The sequence below is a fragment of the Carlito syrichta genome, unplaced genomic scaffold (genome assembly GCF_000164805.1).
Source record: "Carlito syrichta isolate Samal-C Ts95f unplaced genomic scaffold, Tarsius_syrichta-2.0.1 Scaffold302386, whole genome shotgun sequence".
In the NCBI taxonomy this organism is placed as follows: domain Eukaryota; kingdom Metazoa; phylum Chordata; class Mammalia; order Primates; family Tarsiidae; genus Carlito; species Carlito syrichta.
The window spans coordinates 88,607-102,489 of record NW_007246482.1 but is presented as its reverse complement, the minus strand read 5'-3'; the positions used below and the strand labels follow the sequence as shown (position 1 = coordinate 102,489).

The 13,883-nt window shown below is 41.8% G+C and overlaps 1 protein-coding gene across 1 annotated transcript in view; it reads left to right on the top strand.

Annotated features, from left to right (window-relative positions):
* TTI1 (TELO2 interacting protein 1) overlaps nucleotides 1–13,883 on the top strand; it is a 53,177-nt gene that overhangs the window by 15,472 nt on the left and 23,822 nt on the right. Inside the window, exon 2 of the mRNA XM_008056516.2 lies at nucleotides 7,920–10,262. Coding sequence (XP_008054707.1) covers nucleotides 7,958–10,262 — 2,305 coding nt within the window. The 5' untranslated portion in view covers nucleotides 7,920–7,957. The remainder of the gene's footprint in view (nucleotides 1–7,919; nucleotides 10,263–13,883) is intronic.

Here is a 13,883-nt window from a genome sequence, read left to right as displayed (position 1 = left end):
CTTCCTGTAGTTCCAGCTACTTGGAAGGCTGAGGCGGAAGGATAGCCAGAGCCCAGCAGGTCGAGGCTGCAGTGGCCGGGAGCGGCCACTGCACTCCAGTCTGGGTGACAGAGTGAGACTACAACTCAAAAAAAAAAAAGAAAGAAATCTTTGCATACTTTAAAATCACAAAGATGTTCTTTTCTGTCCTCTTTGGAAAGCTTTGTTATTTTATATTTCACATCTAAATCTGGTATTGCTGGAATCAAGATATATACGGAGGGACAAAAAAATCCAGAATTTATTTATTAAAAATTGTGTATTTATTCTTACATGACTTCAATCACCTTCTAAGTACTCTCCATTTGACTCAATACACCTATCAAGATGCTTTTCCTACTGCTCAAAATGGTTTTTGAACTCATCAATTTTGATGCCTTTTAGTGCTTCTGCCATTTGCTTCTGTGTGCTTTGCCACATTGGCAAAAACATTTCTCTTTGAGGACTGCTTTCATCCTGGGAAACAAAAAAGTCACTTGGGGCGAGATCTGATTAATAGGGAGGGTGGGACATGGGAATCATGCCATTTTCAACCAAAAACTGCTGAACACCCAGCATGGTGTGGGCAGGTGCAATGTCATGGTGGAAGAACCAGTCACCTGTTTGCCACAACTCAGGATGTTCCTTCCACAAATCATGTCACAACCTTGTCAAAACTTCAGATAAAAACTTTGGTTGACCATTTGATCTGGAGGAACAAATTCTGAGTGTTCTACAAGGGGCCTATGTTCCAAAAGTTAATTCCAGGTTTTGGGGGGTTTTTGGATCCCCCCCATCATAAATTACAAAACCTCTTTTTTAAGCATCCAATACAAGGACTAGATGGATTAAGAGACTAGTGAGAGACTGTTCAGAGTGAGTCCATAGTCAATGGACTTTTATTTTTTCAGTTGGAGTCTCACTCTATCACCCAGACTGGACTGCAGTGGCCGCTCCCGGCCACCACAGCCTCAACTTGCTGGGCTCCGGCAATCCTTCTACCTCAGCCTTCCAAGTAGCTGGAACTACAGGCACATGCTACCATGCCTGGCTGATTTTTGATTTATTGTAGAGATGAGCTCTCGCCACGTTGCCCAGGCGGGTCTCGAACCCGTGAGCTCAGGCAATCCACTCACCTCAGCCTCCCAAAGCACTGGGATTACAGGCTGAGCCACCGAGCCCGGCTGAAACGACAATGCTTTTAATGGTCATGTGGGACTGAAGAGACAAAATTACAGTCTTGAGGGACCTCAAAATACCCAACTTCAGGAATAAGGCTGCTGCTGGGGACAAAGAAACCAGTAGAGATTATGGTGCTCTTCAAAACTAGGGTAACAAAACTAGAAATTTAAGGAACCTTAAATACCTGGTTAGTGTCTTCCTTAAGACGTTGCCAAATTTTGAAGCCATGTGAAGTGGTAGGCTAAAGAACCAAGGTGAAAACCTTGGAAGGGCAGAACTGAATTTCCTACAGCCTTTCAAGTCCAAAGAGACAAATAGCTTGTTAGGCTTTCAACTGAAAGCCCTGGAGCACCACACTCTAACAATGAAGATGAACCAAAATAAGTTTGAGGGTTACCAGGATGGCAACCTAGCAGTGACCCAGCTTAATCCCTGAACTTAATCCCTGTTCAGCTAACAGAAGAAACAGGGAAACCTCTCTGGTGGAAACTATATGGAGCCACTATGATTATTTTATATTATGCCTAGTATATAATAATAAATTTTTAAACCGGGCTTGGTGGCTCAACCTGTAATCCCGTGCTTTGGGAGGCTGAGATGAGTGGATTGCCTAAGCCTGCACGTTCAAGCCCCGCCTGGGCAACTTGGCAAGATCTCATCTCTACAATAAATCAGAAATTAGCCAGGCATGGTAGCACGCGCCTGTAGTTCCAGCTACTTGGAAGGCTGAGGCAGAAGGATCGCCAGAGCCCAGAAGGTCGAGGCTGTGGTGGCTGGGAGCGGCCACTGCACTCCAGTCTGGGCAACAGAGTGAGACTCCAACTCAAAAAACAAAACAAAACAAAACAAAAATAATAAATTTTTAAACATATAAGGAGGTGACAACACATAACTGATAATCAAGAGAAAAAAACAGACACTAGAAACAGATCTACAGATGACCCAAATGTTAAAGTTATCAGTCAAGAACTTTGAAATAACCAAGATTAATAAAATAAAGAAGCAGAAGAAAATATGAACAAAGTAAATGAATGAATAAATTCACAAAATTGCTTAAATCTAAAAATAATCAAATGGATAATCTAGAACTGAGAACTACAGTATCTATAATTAAGAACCCTGTGTAAGGTTATAACAGCAAATTCGGTTTAGCAGGAGACAAGATTAACGATTTGGAAGACAGGTTAATAAAAAATTCTCAAACTCCCACAAACAAGCAAAAGGAATGGTAAACACAGATAAGAACATAAAAGATGTGAGAATATTGAAAAGTCTTACATATGAATAAATTAGTCTCAGAAGATAAGATGGCATAGAGCAGAAGCAATATTAAAATGTCCAAAACAAATGAAAGAGATCAGTCCACAGATTCAAGAAACTCAGCAAATCCCCAAGTTGACCAATACAGAGGAAAGTCCACATGGACACATACATCATAGTCAAAATGCTGAAGACCTAAGATAAGGAAAAAAACTTAAAAGCAGCGGAGCAGTAAAAGTACTGACAGAAAATAATTTACCAATTTTGAATTTTATAACCTACCAAAACATTTTTTAAAAAGAAGATAAAATTAAGATATTTTTAGACAAACAAAACCTGAGGTAATTCACTGCTACCAGGACTATACCAAAGAAAGAAATAAAATGAGAAAATGAACCCATACAAAAATATGAAGATGTAAGAGGAAATGCAGAAAATGGAATGAGTCAGTATAAAAGAATATTACTTGAACAAAACCAATAACTAACATCTGTAGTTTAAGTGTATATAAAACTAAAATGCAAGACAACAATAATGCATAAAAGGTAGAGAAGGGGAAGCAGTATCATGAGTTGATAATTTGTATTAAACTAGTGTCAAGATATTTCATGCATGTTGAAATCTGTAGGGTAAGCTCTAAAATAATTGTAAAAGAATATCTAAGGCCAGGTGTGGGTACTCATGCCTGTAATCCCAGCACTTTGGGAGACTGAGGCAGGAAATTGCTTGAGCCCAGCAGTTCAAAACCAGCCTAGGCAACATAAAGAGACCTTGTCTCTACAAACAAAAATTAGCCTATGATGTCACAATTTGGATACTTATATAAATAATAAATAATAAGGAAAAGGGTTTTGAAAATCTGCCTAATAATTTACAAGGCAGTAGAAATGGGATAATAATTTTTTTTTTTTATTAATCCAAAAGAAAAAAAAATGAGAGAAAAAAAGAAACAAAACTAGTGAGCCAGGTAGAAAAAAAAAGTAAGATGGCAGACAGAAGTCCAACTAAAACAGTGATTGCATTAATTAGAGTTTTTCAGTAGCAGCACTGTTGACATTTTGGGTTGAATAATTGCTTGTTAGTGAAGGGCCAACCTGTGCATGGTAAGCTGCTTAGCAGCATCTCTGGCATCTACATTGGTCCTCTATGTATCTACTAAGTACCGGTAGCACTCCAAGATGTTACAGCCTAAAATGTCTCCAGACATTGCCAGATGTCCTGTAGAAGAAAAAAATCGTTGACCCTGGATTTGATACCATTGGAAAAGTCAACATCATCTCAATCAGAATCCCAGCAGGATTTCTGTAGATGTAACATGTTGATTCTAATATTGATAAAGGGATACAGAGGACCTAGAATAGCAAAGACAAACTTGAAGATGAGGAATGAAACTGAAGAACATACACTATCTGATTTCAAAATTTACTATAAAGGTACAGTAATTAAAAGACAGTGTATAATTGGCATGAAGACATGCAGAGTAATGAAGCAGAGCAGAGTTCAAAAATAGCATCACACATAGAGTCTAGATATAGACCCACACACCTGACAAAGGTCACAATGAAATAAAGTGGGGAAAAGAAGATCTTTCCAGTTAAAGGGATCGTGTCACTTGGCTGTCCATATGAAAAATATATATAAGAGTGGACCCCAAAAAACCCAGAATTTATAAAATACTGTGTATTCTTACATGGTTAAACTTCAGTTACCTTCAAGGCATTCTCCATTTGATGCAATACACCTATCAAGATGCTTTTTCCACTGCTCAGAACAGTTTTTGAACTTACCAATTTTTATGTCTTTTAGTGCTTCTGTCTTTTGTTTCACCTCTTCCACATCAGCAGAACATTTCCCTTTGAGGACTTCTTTCATCTGGGGAAACAAAAAAAAAAAGTCGCTCAGGATTATAGCGGGTGAGTAGGGAGGATGGGGCATGGGGACCATGCCGTTTTTGGTCAAAAATGACTAAATACTCAGTGCATTCGGCAGGTTGTTTGTGTAAATTACCCATCATGACATGGGCAAACACATTGAAAGAAACTCTTTTAAAAAATTTCACTGAAGCTGAACATAGCCTCTCACAACGATGCTAGCTGGTACACTGATGCCAATAGGTTCCTAGAACACTTAACTAGCAGAGGAAGCCAATACTACAAGGAGCCCAACCACCAAAAAAGTAGTTCCAGTTTTGGGGGTTTTTTTGGTCCCCCTCATATACACAGCATGCTAAATACTGTCAACAGGTTTGTGCAGGGGTAGGAAAAAGGAGGCAAATGTGAAATAGTATCATCTGTTTTAAAAATTGTACGTTTTTTAATTTATATGACTGCAGGCTAGAGTTCAGGGAGTGAAATGATGAAGATTTTTGGCCAGACGGGCTGGCACCTGCTGCTGAAGGGCTCTGTATGCCATGGCAATGCCTAGGTATGCCTAGTCCAAGAAGTGTTTGTACTTCAGCAGGCTATGGAAAGCAGTTGAAGAATTTTAAGCAAGAGGAAAATGATCAGATTTTTGTTTCAGAAGGATTAAGTGTCCGTGTGAAATGTGGATTCAAGAAAGGCAAGCACAGAAGCCTGGGGGCCAGAAAGTAAATTTATAGTTACCCCAACATTAAACACATGGTTATCAGCAGATTGGAAAGATGTCAAAGGGCTAGAATTGATGAATTGTAGGAAATGGTGGAATGAAGAGAGAAGAGAAAGAAAGAAATTCCAAGGTTTCTAGCTTGAGTGAGGACCATAAATCAGAGGGACTTCAGTAGAAAGTAGATGAATTCTGTTTTAGACATACAGTGTATACCCATTTCATGAGGTCTACTACAGTTTCAGTTATATAATCTGAGAACATAGTTTAGGAACCGTCACCTGGGGGATCCCAAGTTATCATCTTGAAACTCCTGAGGTGAATAACAGAGGTGCAGAGCCGTTACCCTCACCCCAACTTTAACAAGAGACCCTCAGATTCTATCTCTTGCATACTGAGCTTCCACTTAAATATTCTACTTGAAAAAAGTTTTTCATACCAAAAGAAAATAAATATTACCAGTGCTTTCTTTTTCACTCTTTTCCATCTTAGGTCTCTGTTTGAACAGAGTTCAAGTGTCTTCTTTGGTAGGATATACGAATGGTACCTTTTTTTGCATATTGTTCTTCCACCTTGACAGATGAATGTCTTCGCTGCAGATGGTATCTGGGAGAGCCACAATAGTTTATCTGCAGTCAGTAGATGGTATTCCCCTGTCTTCTAGTGTTCATTGTTACAAGCGAGAAGTACAAAGCCAGTATCTTTTTTTGTAAGCTATTTGTTGTTCCTTCCTAAAAGCATGTGTGATTTTTCTCTTCATCTTTAGAGTTCAGGAATTTTACCAGAATGTGGACAAGTGTGTATCATTCAGGCTTTTCAATCTCCAGGTAGATTTTTTTGCAACTGAGGAAGATGTTCGCCTTCCAAATCCCCAGTTATTTATATATTGGTTCTCCCAGATCTGTCCTCTTCAATTTCCATCTCTTTGTTATTCCTGCTCAGAGTTAAGACAGCTCTACTTGATCTCCAAAGCTCTAATTGAGTCTCAGCAATTAGCCATCTTTTAAAAAAATGTAATCAATTGAGTTTTTTCAGTGTGGTAAATTAGTTTTAATTCTAAGAAATTTCTTTTGTCTTGTAATTGAACTTATTTAATTGCTCTTTGTATTATTAATATTATTCAGCTTTTGCCTGCCTCTTTTTAGTACTTCTGTTCATCTAAGATTCACCCTCTCAAGGAGTGCTGAAATGCTGTTCCTACCTTGAATGCTGGGTCCCATTAAGCAGTTGTTATATTTTCCTTTCCTACTTATTGATCAGACTTCCAGTATCTCAGGCAAGGGGATGGCATAGCAGCCTCTGGATCATCAGTGGATGAGCCAGTGCCGATGCAGTGTCATTAGTTCCCAGCTAAACTTTGTGGCATCCATGCGTGGCATTGTTCCTAGCCTGGGATTTGGAAGATTCAAGTTTCCTGTCCCTGGCTTCGTGGGCCACAGAGACCAGCAGTGCCCTTCCTCACAGGAGTCCATGGAGCTCTGCAGGCCAGACTCTTGACCAGATTGTGAGAGTCCTGATTGTGTTCTGGAGCCCCTCTTGACTCAAGGGGAAAATCTAGCACTAGCTCTCTCTCTGAACTAAACAGGTCCTGTCCGTACCCATCAGGCACTTACTTGCCTGCCAGCCTGTGGGCTTTGGGTTCAGGAGTATTTATGGCATTAGGGCTAGAGAGATGCAGCAGAAGAAGCACTTTCTTGCCATTATCTTTTCAGAATTCCCAGCAAGTAGAGAAAGAGAGACCATCAGACTAGGTGAACTCTAATCCTCCATCCAATGCCAGCATGTTACAGTTGTACACATTTATGGTCTCCAGCTTAGCTCAGTCCTCAGTACCCTGGGGCCACACTTTTATGTCTTTCCCAGCATGCTCTGCTTCCCCAGAGGGAATATTTGAGACTTTTATTTCTCTTCTCAAGTCCTCTGTTTATCCTCCTTCTTGTTCACTGTCAGTCCATGACTTTGAATTTCTCTTCACAGAGCAAAGGTGGACTCTGGGGTATTAAGTGTCTCAGTGTCTTTGCTTATCTATAAGCCTGTCTTCTTTGCCTGCCTGCCAACTATCTTTCCATCCTGCTGGAATCTGTCTACTCCCGTGATCTCTGTGATAGTGCATGCTCCTGGGTTTTCCCATCCAGGCACTTCCTTTCACTTTGTGTTGCTTTCCGTCTCACCCAACTATGATCCCTTCCATATTCCTGGCTACAAGGGGATCTTTTCAATGCATAAAGTTGATCATATCACTGCCTGCTTGAAGCCTCTCAGTGACAAAAACAGGCAGAACTAATATGTAGTCATAGAAGTCAGAATAGTGCTTACCTCAGAGCAGGCAGAATAGGAATTGATTGCAAAAGGGCATGAGGGAGCTTTCTGTTCTGTATCTTACTTTGGGTAGTGGGTCTGTACATACATAAAAATTCACTGAGCTGTATGTTAAGGTAACGTATTGTACTCTGTGTGTACCCCGTTTTAAAAACATGGACCTCTCAGTGGCTCTCCATCACTGCCACTGGTTAAAATCCCAGTTCCTTAAAATAGCTCCTAGATTCCTGTTCATTCCTTCCTCAAGTCTTGCCCCAAGCATCTTCATGTGCAGCCCATCCTGCTCTCCTGGGGATATGACTCCTTCACACTCAAGAGCATGAGCATAGGCTATCATCCTTCTTACAAGTCTGTATTGTAGCTATGTATTTGGTTCCCTCACTAAACTGGGGGCTCCCTAAGAATGAGAGCCATCTCTTTTCAGTTTCATTGTACTCCCGGTGCCCTGTGCAGAGGCTGGCACATAGGCCCCCAGTGAATGTTAATGAATGAATGCAAGTTCATTTAGTGTTTGCTTTGAACTTGGTCTTCTTTACTGAAAAGTGTCCTTCCTCCAGCCTGCAGGATGCTTCCTCAGTGAGAGGAGGGCTGTGGCATGATGGCCGTTTTTGATACTCCTGAGGAGGCCTTTGGTGTCCTACGTCCAGTCTGTGTTCAGCTCACAAAGACCCAGACGGTGGAGAATGTGGAACATCTGCAGACACGACTGCAAGCCGTGAGCGACACTGCCCTTCAGGAACTTCAGCAGTATATCCTCTTCCCTCTGCGCTTCACCCTGAAGGCCCCAGGCCCCAAAAGAGAGTGCTTAATTCAGAGCGTGGTGGAATGCCTCACATTTGTCCTCTCTTCAACATGTGTGAAAGAACAGGAGCTTCTCCAGGAACTCTTTTCAGAACTCTCTGCTTGTCTGTATTTGCCCAACTCCCAGAAGCCTGCAGCTGTGTCAGAGGAGTTGAAACTGGCTGTGATCCAGGGACTCAGCACCTTAATGCACTCTGCTTATGGGGACATCATTCTGACTTTTTATGAGCCTTCCATGCTGCCACGTTTAGGATTTGCTGTGTCTTTACTGTTAGGCCTTGCAGAAAAGGAAAAATCAAAGCAAATTAAAATTGCTGCCTTAAAATGTTTACAGGTTCTACTCTTGCAGTGTGATTGTCCAGATCATCCAAGGTCCTTAGATGAGCTTGAACAAAAGCAGCTGGGGGATTTGTTTGCTTCTTTTCTACCTGGAATCTCAACCGCACTGACCAGAGTTATCACTGGAGACTTTAAACAAGGTCACAGCATTGTCTTGTCTTCCCTGAAGATCTTTTACAGAACAGTGAGCTTCATTATGGATGATGAACAGCTCCAAGGAATCTCAAAGGTCCAAGCAAAGCATGTAGTTGAGCACAGAGTAGCAGACCTGATGGTTCACAGGGAAGCAGATTGGGTAAAAAATACTGGTGACAAATTGACCATCCTTATTAAAAAGATAATTGAGTGTGTTTCAGTTCACCCCCACTGGAAGGTGAGGCTGGGACTGGTAGAACTTGTGGAGGACCTTCTTGTGAAGTGTAGTCAGTCACTGGTTGAATCTGCTGGTTCACTTCTGAAGGCTTTAGTTGGCCTAGTAAATGATGAGAGTCCTGAAGTCCAAACCCAGTGCAATAAAGTTCTGAAACATTTTGCAGATCAGAAAGTAGTGGTAGGCAACAAAGCCTTTGCTGACATCTTGTCAGAAAGCCTGCATTCCCTCTCCACATCTCTTCCCCGCCTAATGAACTCCCAAGATGATCAGGGCAAATTCTCTACTCTCTCCTTATTGCTTGGTTATCTGAAGCTCTTGGGCCCCAAAATAAACTTTGTCCTCAATTCTGTGGCCCATCTCCAACGCCTTTCCAAAGCACTCATCCAAGTTCTAGAACTAGACGTGGCTGACATCAAGATTGTTGAGGAGCGGCATTGGAACTCTGATGATCTGAATACTTCTCCAAAAACTTCAGCTGCACAGCCATGGAAGCACATCCAGAGAAGATATTTCCGCTTCTTCACTGATGAGAGGGTTTTCTTGCTCTTGCGGCAGGTTTGTCAGCTACTTGGTTACTATGGGAACCTTTATTTGCTTGTAGATCACTTTATGGAACTGTACCATGAATCTGTGGTTTATCGGAAGCAAGCTGCCATGATCCTTAATGAACTGGTTGCAGGGGCTGCTGGGCTGGAGGTGGAGGATCTTCATGAAAAACATATTAAAACAAGCCCAGAGGAACTGAGAGAGATAGTGACATCTATACTTGAAGAATACACAAGTCAAGAAAATTGGTATTTGGTTACCCGTATCGAAGCTGAGGAAATGGGAGACGATCCCATGAGGAAGCAGTCAGACCTCCAGGCCATCACGTCTGATGGACACACCTGTCAGCTTACATCTTTTCTAGCCTTCTCAAAGCCCAGTCCCACTATTTGCTCCATGAACAGCAACATCTGGCAAATATGCATCCAGTTGGAAGGAATTGGCCAGTTTGCATATGCATTAGGAAAAGACTTTCGTTTGCTCTTGATGTCAGCCCTCTATCCAGTACTGGAGAAAGCTGGGGACCAAACCCTACTCATTAGCCAAGTGGCTACCGGCACCATGATGGACATTTGCCATGCTTGTGGCTACGACTCTCTGCAGCACCTGATCAATCAAAATTCAGACTATTTAGTGAATGGGATCTCTTTAAATTTGCGTCATCTGGCCCTGCACCCTCACACCCCAAAGGTTTTGGAAGTCATGCTGCGGAACTCGGATGCTAACCTGCTTCCTCTGGTAGTAGATGTGGTTCAAGATGTCTTGGCCACCTTGGACCAATTCTACGATAAGAGAGCTGCTTCCTTTGTCAGTGTTCTGCACGCCCTGCTGGCAGCATTAGGTACACTGAGAGCCCTTTTTAATGCTGATTTGGGAGATTCAGTATCCTAGTTTGCCTGGCCCTGTGTTTTGTGTTGGTTTTGGTTATGCTGTGGAGGACATTTGAATGGTTGTCTCTCCAGTCCCACATGTTATGATAGGGTTTCATTGTTTTATTTTTTATACTTTCAGTAATCTCTACCATTTCTTGAGCTCCTGCTCCGTGCCAGGGATATGAACTCTGAAGACTAAATGTAAACATCATTATTATTTTATAAATAAGAAAAATTAAGGGTCAGTGAGATCCTCCTTAGCCAAGGTCACACAATTAATAAAGAAGAAAGTCAGAATTTATGACAGTTTTGTTTTTTCCAATGTACCAAACTGCTTGTCATGATACTTAGAGTTAGCAGTGTCTGTGTTAATGAATAATAGGAATAATGTGACTCATTCAGGCCACGTAGCGTCTAGAACAGTATTATCTAACAGAACTTTCTGTGATGGTAGAAATAATCTAGTCACATGTGGCTAATACAACTGAGGAACTGAATTTTTTTTATTTTACTTAATTTTTGTAGCCATATGTAGCTGATGACTACCATATTGGACAGAGTAGGTCTAGAAACTTCCTTTTAATCTTTTGAGGGAGTGAATTGGTTAGTTTCTCTCCTTCCCTTTGATCTTCTCAGGTGCCTGCCGGAGATGTTAGCCACTATTTGAATAGCAAAATTTCCTACTACAATATAAGAAAAGGAATCCCTCAATTGGACAGTCCATCTTTTAATGAAAGAATAACGAGCTATATACCTGGTTCCCTTTTATCTAAAGAGCACATTTCCAGTATTTATTTCAGTGTTGCCAGTAGCCTCTGAGGCAGGTAGAATGGTTGCTCTCCTCATTTTGTCAGTTGAAAAAGCCAAGACCATGTAAGAAACTTTCTCAGAGAAAGTGACTGGGGCAGGGACAGTCCTCTGCCCTGTGGCTGATGCCATTTCCAATGTTCACTTATTCACTCATGTATATTTACATACAGTATAAATATTCTCTTTTTCATTCATGCAATAAAGAGTGCCTACCATATGTCAGACACTGCCAAGAAATGGAGATACACCAGTCAAAAAGGCAAGTAAACTTATGGAGCTTTCCTGCCACTGCAAAAGAGATGACAAGCAAGTAAACAAATAAGTCAACAAGCACACTGTAGATGCAGCTCATCACTGAAGGAAGCAAGCACCTTGATGCAAGGGAGTAGCAAGGATAGGTTGCTTAAGTTGAATGGTCAAGGAATGCCTCTCTGAGGAAGCAGTGATAGAACTGAGACCTGAAGGGTGAGAAGGGCCCATCAGTACGCATGGGGTCATCACATTGGTTTTATGATTTTTGGGAATTCAGGCCAAGGGACCAGCAGGTGCCCGTGCCCAGAAGAAGAGGAAGCTTGGGGTCTTTGGAGAATGGAAAAGAGGCCATCGTGGAGAGAGTGGTGCAAGATGACATTGGGAAGGAAGGCAGGGACAAATCCAGCAGGCAAGGGAAGGAGTTTGGATGTTCTTTTGCAGCCACTCCGAAGCCTGTATGGTGGGCTAGTAGTCAGCAGGGGCCAGCTGTGAACAAGACCCACCTGGGCCTGTCCTTGTGAAGCCTCTCCTGAGAATGGGGAGCTGCTTATGCAGACTAGGACTGGCTTCCATGGGCTAAATATATTCCACCTGGACTGCTTTGGGAACCTCTTTTGTATTTCCATTTGAGATTTTTAAATATATACGTTTGTTTGTTTTGAGTTGGAGTCTCACTCCATCGCCCAGGCTGGAGTGCAGTGGAACACTCATGGCCACCCCAGCACTGAACTGCTGGGGTCTAGTGATCCTTCCTCCTCAGCCTTCCAAGTAGCCAGAACTATAGGCATGTACTACCATACCTGGCTAATTTTTTGATTTATTGTGGCCCAGGAAAAAATACATATGTTAAGAAAAGCCCTATGAAGTATGTTGCTCAGGAGCTATCTCAATTCCAGCCTTGAATATTGAATTGCCAGCTGGGCTCGGTGGCTCAGCCTACAGTCCCAGCACTTTGGGAGGCTGAGGTGAGTGGATTGCCTGAGCCCGCAGGTTCGAGACCCGCCTGGGCAACTTGGCAAGCCTTCATCTCTACCATAAATCAAAAATTAGCCGGGTGTGGTAGCGTGCATCTGTAGTTTCAGCTACTTGGAAGGCTGAGACGGAAAGATTGCTGGAGCCCAGCAGGTCGAGGCTGCAGTGGCCGGGAGTGGCCACTGCACTCCAGTCTGGGCCCACCTGAGACCCCAACTCAAAAAAAAAAAAAAAATTTGAATTGCCTTAGATTGCTGCGGTCTTTGGTCATCTCTGAAGGAGGAATGTTGAGAATCCTATGTAGTGCTTTTTTTTTTTTTTTTAATTGAGGCAGAGAATGTCTTCCTTGCAGAAGGGAAAAACTGGAATGGTTGAGATTGACTCTGAAGCATCCTAGAAACAGAAGCAAAATTAGAGCTATATCTTTTGAAATTTTTGAAATAACCCCAAATACTCTTGCATTTTGAATAGTAAGTAGTACTGAGAGGGAGTTAATACAGTCATTCACTAATCAAAGTAGCTTTACGCTGGCATTTCTGTTTGTCATCAAATTGTCTAGCTGATGTCCACTCTTTTAAGATGAGAATGGAAGTATAGTCTTAGAGAACTTCTGAAAGGTCTTAAAAGCACCCAGCATGTGTTTTAGGAAATCAAGCTACAGTAAACAAAGTATTTCACATACACTCACTAAAGAAGCGTTAGATGCCACGGTAAGGGCAAGAACCATCAGTTAATTACTGCTTAGCACCAGCTACCAGTTAACTGATTGTTCATAACAAGAACAAAAGGGTAGCTTTGAAAATAAAGGACTTATGTCACATACTTCAGAACTTGAAGATTGTGCCCTGTCTATACATGCAAGGCAGCTGCGTTCTTCTGTGTCTGCATAGTACTCCGTCGTGTATCTAAACAGTAAATGTTTTGGTTGTTTTCAATCCTATGCCACCACAAAAAAGGCTGCAAGGAATATCTTTGTAGGTTATTTTGAACATGCCCCAGTATATCAGTAGGATGAATTCCTGAAAGACGTGCTGGTTGAAAGAGTATGCTGGTTGAAAGAGTATTATGGTTAAATTTTTGAGAGAGTATCATATTGCTCTCCTAAGAGGTTTTACCAATTTAAACTCCATCAGGCAATGTCAAAGAGTACTGATTCCACCACGCCCTCACCCACACTGTATATTACCAGGCTTTTGATCTTTGCTAATCTAATAGGAGAAAAATAGCACCTTATTGTAATAGTTTTAATTTGCATTAAGAGTGAGGTTGAGCTTCTTTTCATATGTTTAGAAGCCATTTGTGAGCAAAGATATTTTAATGCCTGGCACTAGCCTTGAATCTAGAAAGAATCTTAGCAGCATGTCTTGTCTTAGCAGTGTAAATGTTGTGTCCCTGTTTTAACTATTTGGGAACCAATTCCTTAGAGTGTACTTAGTACCTGATGAAGAAATGTTATCACTGATCCCTGCATACAGGGGCCTCTGGCTCTCACCGCAAGCATTTGCTCTCTGCTCCCAGTTGTCCAGCCCACCATCTCCCATCTGCTGCAGCTCTGA